This window comes from Anguilla rostrata, chromosome 19, assembly GCF_018555375.3.
Source record: "Anguilla rostrata isolate EN2019 chromosome 19, ASM1855537v3, whole genome shotgun sequence".
Lineage (NCBI taxonomy): Eukaryota > Metazoa > Chordata > Actinopteri > Anguilliformes > Anguillidae > Anguilla > Anguilla rostrata.
In genome coordinates this window covers 10,677,913-10,695,558 of record NC_057951.1, presented here as the reverse complement: position 1 = coordinate 10,695,558, position 17,646 = coordinate 10,677,913, and the positions used below count along the sequence as shown (strand labels likewise).

At 50.4% G+C, this 17,646-nt stretch overlaps 1 protein-coding gene across 1 annotated transcript in view; it reads right to left on the bottom strand.

The window, feature by feature from the left end:
- The window catches only part of LOC135246050 (hepatocyte growth factor receptor-like), a 35,617-nt gene that overhangs the window by 12,806 nt on the left and 5,165 nt on the right, over positions 1 to 17,646 (bottom strand). The window contains exons 3-10 of the mRNA XM_064319543.1: positions 9,336 to 9,527; positions 6,629 to 6,751; positions 5,437 to 5,610; positions 4,579 to 4,739; positions 4,105 to 4,207; positions 3,864 to 4,000; positions 3,603 to 3,767; positions 2,868 to 2,967 (exon numbers count right to left, since the gene is read on the bottom strand). Coding sequence (XP_064175613.1) covers positions 2,868 to 2,967; positions 3,603 to 3,767; positions 3,864 to 4,000; positions 4,105 to 4,207; positions 4,579 to 4,739; positions 5,437 to 5,610; positions 6,629 to 6,751; positions 9,336 to 9,527 — 1,155 coding nt within the window. The remainder of the gene's footprint in view (positions 1 to 2,867; positions 2,968 to 3,602; positions 3,768 to 3,863; positions 4,001 to 4,104; positions 4,208 to 4,578; positions 4,740 to 5,436; positions 5,611 to 6,628; positions 6,752 to 9,335; positions 9,528 to 17,646) is intronic.

Sequence of the window (17,646 nt, the reverse complement as noted above, 5' to 3'; positions counted from 1 at the left end):
ATCACATGACAGACACTGGCTGGAATCCAATCAACACCTACCTTCGATGTGATTAACAATTAACGAGAATCGCTCCCCAAACTGACTGTGAAGAAAAGGTTCTGTCTGTTCTGTGTGTCTGAAACAGCCTGTCGTGTTTATGTATCTCAACGGGAATTTGTATCCTGTGTAAATCCAAGATATCTCTATCATGTATTACTCTCCTCTGAAGCATAGGCTGCCAGCCAGTGCTCCTACTCAATCACAGCCCCACAGCTCCAGCACTGTGTAAAACACTGCAATCAAACCACTTTATCTTGCAGAGGCCAGGGAGATGTATACGTTTCAAAAAACCAAATGCGGCCAGTGTGATTTATATTATATATTTAGTCTGAAACCCACTAAGATATCCATATTAGGGCTCCATAGCCAGATACCACACAGAGCTGAAGGATTACAGACCGAAGAGAACTCACTGGACTGACAAAAAGTCTTAAGCACTTTGCATTCACCGAGTACTTCCAATTCAATTTATACAGAAGAAGTGTCTACAGTCAGCCTTGGGCCTTAGTGCCCTGCACGAGAGCCACAGGGCTGAGTTATGTAACACCTTTCCCACAGTGATAAGACCCAGGACTTATGAGTTAGCCGCGCCGTTACAGTCCTGCCACAGGGCCCGTTTGCACACCACAGCGTTACGCTCCAGAGGCCCCGAATCGTCCGTTTGTTCCGGAACCTTCCTTCCCAGCATCGTCCCGCTCTCCCAGCTTCCAGCTCCTCTGTTGAGCAACAGCTCCACGCGGAGAGTAAGCACACGCGCAGTCGTCCTCGGACAATTACCGCCAGCGCTCCTGGTATTCATTTAGCCGCTCGGAAAAAAAACACACACCCCGCCCAACCCCCCCCCCGATGTCTTTTTAAGCCTATCCCCAGGGACCCCGTCATCAGTTGTTTTTGTTAGCAGTTAGTAAATTGAACTCCGTGTGCGCAAAATGCAGTTGAGCAATTGCTGAGTCCCCTGGCTGGGTGTAGAAACGTAGCTGGGCGGGGTGGGAGGTGGGGTGCAGGCAGGAGGGTTGTGGAGTCTTGTTGTTTGGTAAATGTTGCTTTTGATTTTCTAAGGTGGATAGACTCTCAGCGGTTGGCCCTGTTAATAACTAGGCACTGCAGTTTTCCCTTACACATGGCTCTGATGACCTCATGAACAGCTCCGAGGCTGAGAGAGAGAGATGGAGAGAGAGAGAGAGAGAGAGAGAGAGAGAGAGAGAGAGAGAGAGAGAGAGAGAGAGACAGAGAGCACAATGGCCGTGTGTAAGAGGTTGAAATGATTAGCAGGGATATTGTGTGATAAAACAGCCTTGGGTAGAGGAGGCTGCCCGGAGATGAGATGTGGAAAGCCCTTCCCGGATTAGGGGCTGATTTGACACGGAGCGACGCGTTTTATGAAGCCCCTAAAAACAGATGTCCTCCCGGAAAAGAGCAGCCCCGTGGACACGGAACCAGTAAGCGGGTTCCAGCGATGCAAGCCCGGACCAGGAACCCGTTTACAAGCAGAAAAGCCCGTTTCAGACCGGCCCTCTTGTAGCAGGGTGATTCATTTTCGGGAGAACCTCGCGCTGGACCACGTCAGTCGTTGCGTTGCACATGCGCCCCATCACGCGCGGTGCCTTTCATGTGGCTGAGCAGCTGCGATCGCTCAGGCTTTTGGATTTCACAAGCGACAGACACGAAGCCGCTCGCGCACTCGAACGGCGCGGGTTCTCTGAGAACAAGCCTCTGCTGAAAGCTCCTCTCAGCTCCCGTTTAAAAACACACCTAATGCCCTCACTCTGCAATGAACCCCCCCCCCCCCACCCCCCAGGACAAATGACAAGTCATATTTTTACATGCATGTGTCAGTAGGAGTCGTAAATACCCGGTACAATATCAGAAACGGAAAACCCAGGGAATGGTTTTAATTAGCCAGCAATATTTTTCAAATTATCTGGGATCTGTAAGAGTGTTTTAAAATTTTACCAGAATCTAAAGACCTACAGTAAAGCGCAGTATATTTGACTCAAATCTGGTGATAAATGGATGGGGAACACTACAAAATAACTCATTTTTTCATTTATTGGACCAGGTCTGTCTCACAAAAAGGTACCTCATCTAGTGGGATTTTGGTAAAATGAAGGTTAAATTAAAGACATAGAGTGGGACAGGTAATTCTCAGCCAATTCAGCCAGAGTGAGGCACGCTGGGAGACAGGGGGTCATGGGTTGTCCTGCAGGGATGGACCATTCAGCAAAACCCTCTGCTCTGAGGAGACAGGGCCATGGCTACAGAAGAGTATACTACAGTTGTCCAGAGGGTTAATAATAAAAGAGACAAAAAAAACAGGCACAACAAGACCAAATCTGAAATGAAAACTGAACAAAGCGCCTGGGGTTGGCCAAATAATCACGATCGTGCTCCGTCACAGGCCGACGCTCCCGCCCCGATTCCAAGAGGGCACAAGTGCTTCTGATTATTCGGGGAAGATTATTACGGCACATTTAAAGACTTAACTTGAAGATACAAATTTCAGATTTTAACAATATGTTTCAGAAAAGCACTGATCAGAGAACAGCCTCCAGCCAATAAAAGCAGACTTCACATGTATCCTGCTGTATGACCTCAGAGCTGACAGAAGAGATTACGAGAGGAATAAACACCTGCTGTTCACGTGTCCGGCGGGGCGATTATATGCAGTACAGACAGCGGAGCACTTTCCCACTCTTTTTTAAAAATAAAAACGTCTGCTCGTTTCTTTTCTGGAGCTAATCGCAATAACACACACCCTGACGGGACGCAGGAGGTTTTTTTTTTTTTTTTTTTTGCGCAGGCAGATCGCTGGCCCTCACACTCACCACTCGGAGGACCTCCCTGTCCTGGACGGGGGCGATGAGCATCTGGGGCTGGAGGGCGGAGAGCAGGTAGGCCCCGTGCGCCGACACCGTGCTCCCACCGCTGCGGGGGCCCGATGGAGAAACAGGCTGTTAGGGGCCCACGCGCCACACTCCGGATCCTGTCCCCCCCAAACCGCCCCCGCGCCCCCTCTCTAACACAGCGCCGGACCTCTCCTTTCCGTCTCCTGGATCAGTCCATCGCTCTCCCACACCCCTCTTTCACTCTCTCTCCCCCTGTATCCCTACTGCTCTCTTCCCCTCTTTCCATCTCCCCCCCTCTCGCTTTCTCTCCACGTCTCTCCTCCTCATGTCAGCACTCTCCATCTCTTTTTCTCTTCATCTCTACCCCTCCCGCTTTTTATCTCTCTCTCTCACTCTCTCTCTCTCTCTCTCTCTGAATTCATGATGCTCTGCTGATATGGCACACTGCACACTAGCGCTGTCCATGCTATGCTACCGCACAAACACATGAATGGGCTCAGATGTTGAAATATGAGCGTAACCATAGTAATGACAGCAGCTCTGCTCTCTCGTTTCCCTCTCTCCCCCCCAATCCCCCCTCCCAGGGGCCGAATCCCGATTCACTGCCCCCGGCTTCCTCGGCAGTCAGGCGGGTTTGCTACAGACGGGACGGGGGATCAGGTGACGGGGATGGGGTGGGTGGGGTCGGGGGGGGGGGGGTCCTTCATCACTCACCTGATGAAGGAGCGTGAGGGCTGGATGCCCTCGATGTAGGGGTCCTGATTGTAGGTGTAGGGGACGGGCGCGGCGCGGACAGCCGAGTCGATGGTCAGCGTGACGGGGCACTGCGAGGGAGAGGCCTGGGCCGGGGTCTTACAGGTCAGCACGCTGGGCGAGACACTGGGGGAAGAGAGAGAGAGAGAGTGAGCTCTATGACTCTTTTTCGCATGCTTGTGGTCAAACCCAGCCCCACTGTGCTGTGACTGTGCTACTCACCTGTGCAGCTCACACACTGCGCTCCCCACCGTCACCTGCCTCGCCGTGCCGCTGTCTAGGAACGACCCGCGCACCGTCAGCATCGTGCCCCCGGACTTCGGCCCGAAAACGGGGAAAATCTGGCTGATAACCGGGTCCTGCGTGAGAGGAGAGGGCCAGCCGAAATCAGAACGGGTCACACTCGGGGCAATGCTTAGTCAGGACACTCGCGCATTCGCGGTGTGTTTTTTCGGAGTCTCACCACATAAGCGAACCCTTCTTTCTCCGCCCGCTCTTTCCCGCTGTGCACCGTGACAACGCTGCCATTGTGCGCCGTTTCCACGGCGCCCGGAGCGCAGACCAACCTGCGGAGAGGAAGACGGGCGTTAGCCGAGCGCGCCGCGGACGAAGCTGGAGGACGTGCTGAAGCCAGCGCTAATCTACCAGCATGCACAGCGTCACATGAGCCGGGCGCTAACAACGGGCAAACTGTGCCCACGGAATCTCAGCACGCACGGTTAGGGCAAACAGCCGTTTACTGCAAACCCAATTAAAGAAGGGGGGGGGTGTGAGATGACTGGACGTCTCTGCAGTTTCCCCTCAGTCAGCCGCTTGGCGTTTTTGGCAGAGTCACGCTCAGAATGCGGGGGGCGTGGACAGCACCTCTCCCCCCCCCTCCCCCCGGAGGAATTTGGCGCTGCCCGGTCACCCCGCGGCGTCCCGCGCGCTCGCTCACCGGCTGCTGCCGCTGCTCCCGGGGTCCAGCTTGCAGGGGGCCCCGCCCAGCTCGATCCGGATCAGCCCCGCGTCGAACCGCTCGCTTTTGTTGAAGCCGAAGTCGGTCCCGCAGACAGTGAGCTTGGTCTCCCCCCCCACCGGCGCACTGGCTGGGGAGATCTACCATGGCACAGACACAAACCCCCCCCGATTTATTTACAACACTTACAATGACAAAATAACTCATTATCCAAACGCTGTATTTCTCACCCCACACTGTCTGCTTGGTATTGCACGCTTCACTGACATTAACAAATTAATGACAACATGGGAATTCTCCTTCAGATGCCCAGCTGTTCATTTTGGCCTTGTAAACAATCACTGCACGTGCGTGTGTATGTGTGTGTGTGTGTGTGTGTGTGTGTGTATGTGGGTGTGTGTGTGTGTGTCTAAACAGGGAGGGAATCATATTTTTATAACCTTTAACAGCTTGTTTCACACCTTGTTTACATCACTTGTTTAAAATGCCCAGGAGACTTTGTGCTCCTGATTTCATTATCAATCACTGACGGGTACAACAAATACAAACAGCACTTCACTGGAGAAACAAGGTGAACACAGCGACATTTCAAAAGTGCAATGCCCTCAGCAAGCACTCCATAATTATGCAGAAGGAATGGCTGAGAACCACTTTCGAGAGGGCAACTGCAAGGTGATCTGAAACATTTAAATGCCCGTACATGCCTGTCAATCATACAACCAAAAACCATATAAAGCATTCATTTCTGATGAAGAGAATACTGAAATTCTGATTTTAAAAAACACTGGGTTTTTCTCCAGTGTCTTTAACCCTGAGTGTGAGAGGAGTGTGGGTTACCTTGGCGATGGTGGGGAGGCAGGACTCCTGGGTCCAGTGGTGGGCGGGGCACTGTGCTGTCCTGGAGCAGCGGTCCTGGCACCAGCCGCAGCCCATGAAGGCCGGCGCCAGCAGGCAGGCCCGGCACGTCCACAGCTGCTCACAGCCCGGGCCCGCCATCGGAACCTTGCTGATCTGGACCAGACAGAACCCGTCAGCACCGCAGTGACCGGACCGTAACGGGCTTGTGTTTGTGTGGGGGTGTCACATGACCTATACTGACATAGCATCCGGACCGGGCCGGTGGACTGTGCCCAGCATGGCCCAGGGAGGGAGGGTTTCGGTCAGTGGGGTCGAATGACAGAGTGAACAGAAGCAGATGGCCAAGACCACTTCACCACAGGAAAGCACACGCGTTTCTGCACTTTGGCGACTGCACGGAGATTAAGACTATTAAAAAAGGGATTACATCTAAAATGAGAGTTTGTAACACACCATATGATGAGAGTATAGCAGTGAAAAAGTGGAGAGGGAACAGAGAGAGAGGGGGGCAGGTGGTGCAGACATCGCTGCTCAGTATTCCATGCATCCCTGGCCAGACCATTTTTTGGGGCCCTTGGAGACAGTGGCGTGGAAATCAGCTCATGAAACAGCAGCAGTGGCTGGTCAGCACCTGCTTTCTGCATTTAAAACTCCACCGCTGCCAAAAAACAATTGTCTCTTCCATTGTCTGACAGACTTTTCACATGACCGCAAAATCTAAAATAATAAAATAGCCATAACACCGAATACCGTATCTCTAAACTGTTTTCAAGCACCGTTACAGAAGACAGTCAAGGAAGTCTGACTAATGTCTTTGCCCCACAGTACAAAATAATAAGCACAGAGCACGGCTATGCTTTGTGCACAAGGTGAAACGGATCTTTTAGGTTATTCAAGGTCATACCCAAGGTTATTTAAAACTGCTTTCCTGGCGCTAGTATTTAAGAACAAAATCACATCGCGGTGCTTTTTGAAGGATGTCGTCTCAGCGCAAGGGGAAAACCTTTGATCTGCGTTCTTCCAGAGCCAAGGGGTGGGGGAAGGGGGGGGGGGGTTGTGGGACAGCGACGGCAAATGCGCCCCTCCGTGCCAGCAGCCTGCCGAAGTACCAAAAAAAAACAAACAAACAAACGCGGCGGAGAAAGCCACGGAGTCTGTCCAAGTCATTCACCTTGCTTCCCGTCACCAACAATAAGGACCGGTCCGGGAGGAGGGCCGGCTCGGGGGACACGGGCCGGGGGTCCAGCTGGAAGTCCACGTGCGGCGTCCTCTGCCTGGAGCGGGAGACCACCACCTGAGAGGGACGGGGGGGGATGGGGGCAGAAAACCTTTGTTTTTCCGGCTGTTTACCGCGGGGGGGCTATAAATACCACCGTGCAGGGCGTAATCGGGAGAGAGGGGGGGAAAGCGTGCGTGGTTCCGGCATATTCTTCTTTTCGTAAACACGCTCCCGAGCGAATGACCGAGAAGCCCCTCGCTTGAAACGGATCGTCTTTCCGCGGGCGGAGAGGGGACACAAAAGAAAAAAAGTTTTAAAATAAAAAACCCTAAATTGCTCGGAAAGAGAGTGGCGTGAGACCTCGAGGCGGGTTGCCGTTTCGAGCGACGCGGGAAGATTAAAGGAAGGAGGGGGGGCACAAAAAAAAGAGGCGAAATCAAAGTTAACCTTAAAAGCGGCCACCCTGCCCGCAGACTTGGAACAGGATACAGGCCCTAAGGAGAGAGATGCTCATTGTGCGGTGACAGGCTAGCCCAGGCTATGAATAGCGCTGTAATTAGCCTTCAGATAATGAGGGTGAGACTGCAGAATATCTTTAGTGTCGCAGAGGCTGCTTCCAAAGGAAGGAAGTGTTTGAGGTGCACAGAGCACACAGCACAGGCCAGATATTCCACATCCTCCTATGACCCGCCAATTCATTTCTGTCCCCCGTAGGGCACATGAATGCCTGCTCTTAATCTCAAGGAGCATATAGTCAGCTCTGCTGAAACTTAGGCTGCAAGGGACATTCAATAAACATAAACAATATTTTCACTGCAATGTCACACTTGTACAAGGCACTTGCATTATGTAAAAAAAATGTAAATACTTACTTATTTCTTTTTCTGCAGGTTTCTGCTTTTAAATTACTGTTAGACTGCCGTCTCATTCCCCAATTTATGTTTTGAACTCGTTTATCTTGTGTAACTTGGTGTTTTATGTCGCCCTTGCAAAAGAGATTGGGATCTCAGTGGGGTTTTTTCCTGGTTAAATAAAAGGTTATGAAATCTAATAAAAAGGTTACTGCTCATTCGAGTGTCTGGGTCCTGGAAAGTGAGCTTTTTAAACAGGGAGCCAATGCCTCTGTTCTCTGTGTTACTGCAGGCCTGGTCTGGCCTGCCGGTACAGGCTCAGAGTCCTGTGAGAGGTGAGCCCTGACTGTATGTTTCTGAGTAAACAGTACGGCCTCTTTGCGGCACAGTGAAAGTTTTGTAGGGGAAACCCGAGGGAGGCGGGGGGGGGGGGGGGGGTGGCTTTTGGGGGGTTGTGAGGCTTCAACAGCCTCTTGGAGATGGGTCTCGGCCAAGCTACAGGAGTTGCTGGAAACTCCTGATTGTTAAACCTGCCCCCGGCGACCTGGGCTTGGAGGAAAGTGTGATCAAATAATGTAATCTCAGCAGAATGAAGCTTTCACTGAGATCAAATGTGCATGGAAAAATCAGCGTCCTCAGCCTGCAGCAAATAATAAAATAAATAAAAATCCATCCTGTTCTTCCCTAACTGTGACATCACTGTGACATCACACTGTTTGCATGAAAAAGCTCTAATTTAGAGCTGGTTGGGTGACAGAACCGTTTGGGCCACTGGTTCTGTTAGTAAACAGAGAACAAAGTTCTGGGATAAAATCTGGATGGTAGCAGTGCTGACTGTGGAGAGGGAGAGTTTAAATTGGCTGGCTACTCCTTATCATACAGCAGCGAGTCCTTTGGTCCGACTCTACCCTCCGGTCACGTGCGGTTCAGTGCGATAACTCTTTCAGAACGGCAGTGCTCCGATCAGCACTAGCTCTGAGGGTTATGAATGAGTGGAAATTCAGCCACAAACGCAGCATAAATTATCCGACTTCATTGTGAAAAATACATGCGACTTTTCGGGGGAGGAAACAATTCCTCAGCCTCCACACTTTTGAGCGGGAACAAAGGGCGGGCGGGATCCCACGGACCAGGAACGGGGCCCCACTGCCCGAATTCCAGCACACATCCTCCTCTACGCCGTGCCCACTTTCTCCAGAGGACCTCCGCTCCCCCCCCCCCCAAAAAAACAGCTGCACCTCCGCGCTCCCCCCCTCCCCGATTCCCACGCACCGCGAGCGGGACAATGGGCGAGAAACAGCGACAGCTGCGGCCCTGGAGAAACGCGCAGCGCGCTCGGAGGGCATGCCACAGAGGCCCCGCCCTCACTGCAGATGCCCCGCCCATCTCTGAGGTCACTTCCTGCAGCTGTTGTGTAGCGTCACCTTTACTCTGCCCCCGTGAGTGACTGAAACATGACCACAGGAAGATTTTTGCTCGAACACCGTTCCTGTGAGGACACACACCGTCCAATCGAAACGTACGTGGATTTCGGGTGTCAGGAACTGCACAGCCTGCTCACATTACGAAGGGTAGGAAACTAACATCAATCAGGAAACATCCCACAATCCACCAGCCAATTTCACAGTTTTATCAGACAACTAAACATTTAGAATAGAACAGGACCTCCAAGTGATGGGTGGTCACCTGCCAAAGTGGCTGGTAGAGCAGACCGACCAGCCGCCCACAGATAAACTTTACCAGCATTAGGCTGGTGGCTGGTGTTACCCTCCCACCCAGGCTACGCTCACCCCGGCCCCGTCCCGTACCTGGATGACCCGGCCGGTGGAGGTGCCCAGGCTGGCCACCGTCTCGTCCCCCATGGGGAAGACGGCGATGGAGGTGAGGAGGAGGTTGCTGAACTGGCCGTGGAAGTAGTCCAGCCGGGTCATGGTGCTGGTGATCTCCAGCCGGTAGCCCTCCTCGTGCCTCCCGCAGGTAGACGAGTCGCCCGCGGAGGTCTGGAACACACAGCAGCGCACCTGTGAGAGGGAGCGCGCCTCCATTTCATAATGAGCTGCATTAGTATGGGCAGAGAAGCTTGTTTCCATTCGGAACATCACTCAAGATATTCCAGTCATCAGCTCAAAACTAACACTAAACCTTCTGAATAAATTGCATGTTTTTGGAGCCTTTTGATGAGAAGAATGCTTTCCAATGGTTTTAGTCAGTTATTGAGCAACTCGGGTTGCATTTTTAATATAGCGCCTTTTGGAAATTTCACACATTTTCACACACACACACACACACAGACAAATACACAAGCGCACAGACTACATCCAGACTCGAGCCAGTTCTGGGCGGAGCTTGCTGCAGACGCAGCGGCAGTGAATGGATTTCCAGGACGGCTAAATCAGAGACTGAAGCCAGGGGCCTGGGTCTCTATTCCCCCTCCAGTACACTATTACATCCGCCTGTCTACCCGAACGTGCTGGGGTCCAACCCCCAGGGCCCTGCTGGAGCGACTCTGTTCGGCTGCCCAACAGGAGATGAGTGGGAGGACATGTACGACCGTAGCACTCGCAAGGGAAACGGAGGCCTCTGTTCTTAAATATCAAACACATCACATCATCCATTTACACCCCCCATTGGGTCAAAGCCTCTGTTGACCCAAGTGCAAAACGAGCAGAAGGAACCACATCCACCTCTGAGCTCATCCATCTACTGAATAATAATGCTCCAGCGATTCTTTAGTGGAAATAAATCCATCCCTTCTCAGCTACACACTGCACTTTGTACTACTGGCCTATTTATTGCAATAACTGAAAGTTGTTATTTTACGTTCTGTGAGCACATGAGCTGCTGTTCTGTACCGCGTAGCCGCTATTGTGTGTGGGAAGGCTTTATTGATGGGACGTTTTTAAAAGCCTCTTCCAGTAAATCGTGCCCCTCTGTCTTCCATAATTGCCCCCGAGGGGAAATTTTTTATTAAACTGAAGCGAATTGAATTTACCACCAAATCTGCAGTGTGAGAAACAGCGTAAAAAAAAACAACAAGCCACTTTGTTTCCGTTACTCAAAGCTACGGATAAGATAAGCAGCTTCTGGGGAGATGGGGCCCAGTCCAGAATCCAGCTTCTCTGCGCGTGAGCTCATTCCTACACACAGGAGCTCTTCCTGGTCTAATCTCCAGAGGGTCACCTGCTAATCAAAGGGGGGGTGGGGGGGGGGCTGTGGTCAAGAAGGCCATGGGTCAAAGACTCCGGCATGAAACAAAAGGATTAATAATTAATGAAACAAGATGCTGGCACCGAGGCCATGACTAAGTGTCTCAGTAAAGCTCACGGGCATTTGAAGATTAAAAGCGGCCACAGGAACTCTGCTGGCAGGATCTGGTTTCCGTTGGAGGACGCACGGCCACTAGCAGGCTACACAAGGGGAGGAACGCGGTGTGAACCGACACAAGGAGAAGAGGACAGACACAGAAAGCACAGCCTGTGAGAGACCGCAACCCATGACACAGCCCATGTTTACAAGGCTGCCCCTTCACATGCGAAGGGTGTGTGTGTGTGTGTGTGCGCGCGTGTGCGTGTGTTTGTTTGCTTATGTGCATGCAAGAGAGAGCAAGATATAAGCCTATTCTTTCTCTTATTTTTGTATTTTTTGATACTGTACTCTTCTGTGCTTTCATGCCAAGAAGAGAGAGAGATAGTGTGAGAGAGAGAGAGAGAGAGAGAGAGAGAGAGAGAGAGAGAGAGAGAGAGAGTGAGAATGAGAGGGAGAGAGTAAGCTCTATGACTCACTCTTTTTTGCATACTTGCGGTCAAACCCAGCCCCACTGTTAGTACAAGCTGCTGTAATCGGGGCATCAGTTCAGGTCAGACTTAAAGGAGGCCTTTGAAGCTCTGAGAGACAATGGAGGTGTAACAGCTCAGCCAAGTGGAAGAGCAGCCTCTGCTTCCATTACAGGGGCGAACAGGTGAGGAACACCTGGGAAAGATTAACACAGATCTGAAGAAAAACAAAAAAAAAAAGACTTAAACTAATCAAAACCAATCATTTTGTATCCCAGAAAAATCCCCATGGTTATTTCTTCCTACACACCTGCTGATGAACAGCTTGTATTTGACCCCATTGTTTTATTTGTTGGTGATACACTCTCACCCGTAGCTTGGTGATACTGTACACCCTCATCCTGAGCTTTGGTGTGTCACCCTGCGTGTGTTGAAATCCTCCATGTTGCCACCTTAGTCGTGTGGTTTTCTTAGAACACAGTTTTTGTTCATTTTCACATATTTTTGTATTGAGTCATACCCTTGAAAAATCTAACAAAAAAAACATCGACTGAATGCTCTGCTTGTGCTACCTTATTAGAATGATTACTATTTCAGTCCTGGCAATGAAATGCAGCCATATTTCCAATTTAGCATTTTTACATAATTATTCATTGGTATTACACAACACAATACTTCAGAAAATTAATCAAATATTGTAGAGATTTTAGTAATAAACAATAAGGAAAAACTATAAGCTTTTATTTTATTTAAAAAATTTATCAAAATATAAATAACTTCCGTAGTCACATTGCAATGACGTTACACAATTGTGCAGTTTTTATGAATAAAACGTTGTCTGATTTTACTCCTAAACTTATCTGTACCAAGGATAATTGCACAAATATGTTACCAATTGAACATATGTTATATTTATATATCCTACAGAACAAGTAACATCCACTACAGAATATTCCGGCAGAGTTCCAGTTTAGCAGTGAGTAAATGGTACCACATGAATTTTTATAAAATAATGCATAATGCATTTCCTATCTGAAATCCAGGTTAAGAAAAATGGGGCACATTGTTTTAGCACAGCAAACAGGCTAGGCATTCTTTTTCTTCCACTTCTGACTCACTGTAGCGTAGAGGAATTTTTTAATAAAGAAATGTGTCACTGTCATCATTCCAGTGAAGCATTTGTGTCACATTACTGTCACTGCTGACTAAATTAAATTTCACACAAATTCTGTAGATGAAAGCAACGGACTGATTGGAAGATGATTAAAGTCTTTGTCCGTGCGTCCACATGTGTGAGCGCCAAGGCAAGGAAACATAGCGGCAAGGAGAGCTTAACCCTCAGCTCCAACACTACGTCTCCAAAATGGCAGAGACGTACGACCTCGCTCTAGTGCCACTTCACACCCTCTAGAACAATCTCCCAGAATTCCCAGGTATGCAAATGAGCACCCATGTCATTGGCTGGAATTCCCAGACACCCAGTCTCAAGGGCTCCCCACTCACTGACTCGGTGCACACGACAGACAGCCTGCGAGACGTGTCCACTTCACCTTAGTGTGATAGTGCGCCTTGGGGTCGTCAAGCCAGCCTAAAATAACCTGACCTCTGACCCCTGCGTAGACCGCTCCACTGGGATGCACAGGGGAGTAGGGGGGGCGTCCACAGAAAGGGCCACCTGTCCTGCCCTGGGCACGTCGCCCTGCAACCCGAATCCCTGCACACTTGGCGAGGTTTAGGCGATTATGAGATCCCCCCCCCTCTCTGCCCCCTTTATGGCTGCAGTGCAGACTGGAGAAGCTGGATTAAAGCCCACAAAACAGGCAGCTGGGTTTGGGAAGGGGCGCTGGCATGTGGGGGGGGGGTCCCGCGGGGAGCATGCAGACGGGATGCAGTCCCAGTGCATTCAGAGGAAACAAAGGAAATGTTCCAAAATGGCAGAGGGACAGTTGGTGCATGCATCCACACCCACACCAACACATACACCCACACTCACTCTTGCTTCTCTGGGCATACAAACATATACACGCAAACAAGCACACACACAGGCACACTTGGATGTGTACATACAAAAAAACACACGAGTCATTTTCTGTTATGAAAATATTGCAAAGTGGTATATGGAACATCATACGGTGTAATATTACAGGTAATAAATAACAATTACAAACAAGTATTATCAATACAGTATTCCCATAAATACATAATGGCCGCACAAATTATGCTTACACAAACTGTAAGCATAAGCGCTTTCAGCGCTGAGTCTGCTTGTTCACCCAAAGACCTTTGTGTGGTGAACACACAGAAACCATTAGCCAATAGCGCTGTGCGCTCCCTCACATGTGACCACCGCAGACCTCGCAAGTAAATGAAATGGGGAAAGCGAGAAGCGCACATAAATGCTAACTGCAGATACTTCACTGTCAGGGCTGTGTTCAGCGTTAGCAGCCATGAGTTATGGGCAGTCTCCCAGCATCAGTCTTCCCGGTGCATTAGCCGTAAATTCCATTGATTCCAACAGACACAACGAAGACGTTTGAGATTGTTTCCCACGATGCACTGCTTCCCTTTAATCCGAAACATGAAATGTAATTTACTCCAGGCGGAAACCGCGTTGGGAAAGAAAGAACCAGAGATCCCGAAGTAGGGCCCGGTTTCCTTCAGAGGGAATCGGCTGGTGGAGAGTCACTCACACCTGTGGCTGTGAGTGAATGAGCCGAAGATGTTGGGAAAGCACACAGGCCCTGTGACTGTGGGGTGCATCACTGCACAGGGCAGCCTCCTGCATTAACCTGATCACCCCCCCAGGAGCCACATTAGAGGAGCACCTTCACCTCCCAACCAAACACCGTACCGCACAAAACCGTTTTTAAAAAGCTAATCGCTAACGTGCCCTGCCACTCACAGGCTGCAGGGGGGACTGGACTGTGGTGAAACAATGGGCTCATTGTGCTGCTTTTTCACACCTCGTTTGTATTTAAATCACACCCCGAAAATGTGTGAAAACGAGCCCCGTTTGGGAGCCTCTGCTCCCCCCCCCCCCGTCCCGGGGTCCCCTGAGATTACGTCAGAACAATACAGGCCCTAAATCTGTCCGTGTGGGGGAACAGGGCCGTGCGTGAGGGGGAGCATGTGCACCCAGGGGTAGGACGGGACAAAGGAAATAATGCACCGCCCCTAAAAAGAGCTCATAAAAGAGCAATGAAAACCCATCACTCCACGCCGTCACAGCAGTCAGTCTTACAGCCAAAGATCAGACTACAATGACAACTACAACAGCGCTCTAAGGGACTCATTTCCCAAAGGGCTTTGCAAACGCAAACCACTACCTTGACCAAAGAAATTGATAGAAATATTGGGTGCACTCAAGACCTGAATTTGATCTCCTATAAAAGACCTGGTGGAACACAGTTTGGGAACAAACAGTGGGAAATTCCACGGGTAAACATTTCAGTGCAATAACAACTGGAGTCATCCTGGCAGAGATTCATAAAGCCTCCAAATCAAACAGTGATAATCTCTCTCTTTTTTCTCCTGAAAGCCAGGTCACTGGGGCACGGCCTGTTTGCTTATCAAACACTGCTCCAGAGAAACAATCCCCCCTCCCTCAACCCTGAACTGCCCCCTCCCCCTGTGTAACCCCCTCCGTGGTTCTACTCAGCTGGTTATCTCCCACGGGGGATCAGTGACATCAAAGCGCAGAGGGGTCTCCTCTCAGGGAAGTGCTGGGGCGTTCGCGCGCTGCTTCCTGGAGCGGAATTCCGCCGGACCCACCTTCCTGCTCGCGCTTGTCGCTGCGGAACGCTGCGGGCCGCGAGGTCGGCGGCCGGGGGGGGAGGAACAGCGGCCGTGCTGATCCCCAGCTGATCCCCAGCCCCCCCCCCCCAGCGCATTGCTACACTCAGCTGCCGCGTGCGCTAGCCCCTAGCCGGCGAGCGGCGGGATTCGGTTCGGCCTGTGGGCCGGGGTTCAGAGCCACTTACCCGTAAGGACAGGGCTGCAGCTGCGGGACAAAATATGCCCCCCCTCCAATATACTCTGCAACAAATTAAAAACAGTTACACCCCTTGGGCCTGGGCCCGGGACAAAGTGTCCCCCACTCCCCAAACCTCTGCAGCCCTGTGTAAGGCACATATGAAACACATGTGATGATAGGTTAACATTAAAGGAGCTGGATTTGCCCCATATTCAGTTCTGCATTATGGCACCTTTACCCCACATCGTAGTATGAACCCAACCAACTGCAAGTGCACGCTGTTGTTCTTCCAGCTAAAACAAACACAAATCCCTCTGGCAGCTGACCGAGCCCCGCCCCAGAGCCGCCCCGCCCCGCTCCAGAGCCGCACCGCCTGGAGGAACGAGCGCGTGGAAAAAAGAGGAAGTGAACGCGCTGAAGCGTTTACCGCAGAGGGGCCCGTCAACAGCTCCCCCAGGGAGGGTCGTTAACTCGCACCGCACCCCTCCCTGCCCCCGCCCCCCCGACCCCCGTCCCGCCAGAGACAGCCCACAGGCGCAGGTGTTACCGGTTATCAGGCGGCTTCCAGCACGGAGACAACGGGTCGCACACGCACACACACGCACACACACGCCCCCCGTCCAGATGTGATACGGAGCCATTTTCGTTAATTATTAACCGTAAGGTAAAACACCCTGAGAGAGAGAGAGAGAGAGAGAGAGAGGGAGAGAGAGAGCGCTGGGATGAAGGGATAAGCGGTTGAGAGAGGGAGACTCAGGTCTGTGTTTGTTCCTTCATCATATCTGTTATCTCTCTCTGGTGTGACACTGCATGCAAATATTTACTCTTGAGGGTGGGAGAAGGGGGAAGAATTGTTTTTTTGTTTTTTTTGGATTGAGGATCAAACTCTCTGAACTGAAGAAGCTAAGAAGACAGGTTTGAGAACAACAGCGCTTTCATGGTTTACTGGTAAACTTTGATGGAAAAGGATGCAACACTGCCTCCAACAGGATGTGACATCACAGTAGCACCCATGTCACCCCCCCCACCCAAAAGTTCCGTACCTGGAGTGTGCGAAGAAAAAAAAAAAGGCCACAGGTGAACTCTACCTGTCGACTGAGACCTGGAAATGGGATCGAAGGAAAAGCAAATCCCACAGATCCTCTACACCGCAAACCCGCAGCCCCCTCCAGGCCTGCTTCAGTCATAAAACACTGAGCCTGCACCTGCAGCACGGTGCAATCACGCGCTGGGCAGGAGCAAATGTAGACTGACCACTGACCCCCTTCCTCTACCTTAACCACCAATATGCATTCTCCTCATATAAGCCTGAGGTATAAACATTTAAACATCACCCCTCGTGTAATTGCAACATCTGAAACCTGTATTGCAGAATCGCAGTGCACACCACAATCAATTAACCTTCACATTCAATTTAAATCCAATCATATTTGGCCGTTGTTTTGTAAAATAAGAAATCGATTGTAATTGCATCGTAGCTGCGGCCTCAGAAGTGGCATTATTTTCTTTCCCGCGCTCTGTCACAAGGCAATGCTCAGGTTCACTTGTACGATCCCAGCTATTAAATATCCAAGACACAAAACGATCACTCTCCACATCAGGGTAATACATCTGTCTGTTGCCTTTACCGATAGTCCCAGAGAACAGGGGATCAATACCACTTCAGGAAGCCTCTCGAGCAGTTACGGCTGCAATTAATTAGTCTCTCGTTAAGAGTTCTCCGCACAGCACTAATGAACACGTCCCATTACAAGGAAGATGAACCTGCAGGTCTCTTTCAGTACTGGACACCCAATCTGGCTTTATTGGGAAGGCTTTCCAAGCCTTGCCAGAAAATCAGACTATTAAACTAGTCAATCTTTCAAAAAAATGTAATGGTTAAAAAAAACAAATGTTTGAATGAAGGTGGCTGCAGCTCAGCTGATCAATGAGTCATTTATTTCAGGTTTAGCCTATAGCTCAAAGCTACAGTGATGGAAGTGCCCGATTCTGACAACACTCGCATATTTCCACACCACTTTAAAAGTTATTGTTCCAAACAACCACCATTTCCGATGCGTTCTCATCTGAGAGATTCTACAGCTATACCGTATGTTACGGGTTCATCGAACACGTTCTGCCGTGTAATCGACAACAACGAGAGGATTATAACTCAAGAGGGAGAGTATCGCAGATTAATATGAAGCTGCACTGCATTACCACTTCTCCCAGGACTGACATGAGACAAAATGCACACCAAATGTGGCTCAGTGAGAAAATAACTTCCAGTGAGGGCATTTGCTTAGAATTACTGAGCATGTAGAAATGACCTTTGAATGGCTGCCTTGCTTGGTGCACACAGTGCATTCAGCTTCACATTTCATTTTCAATCTG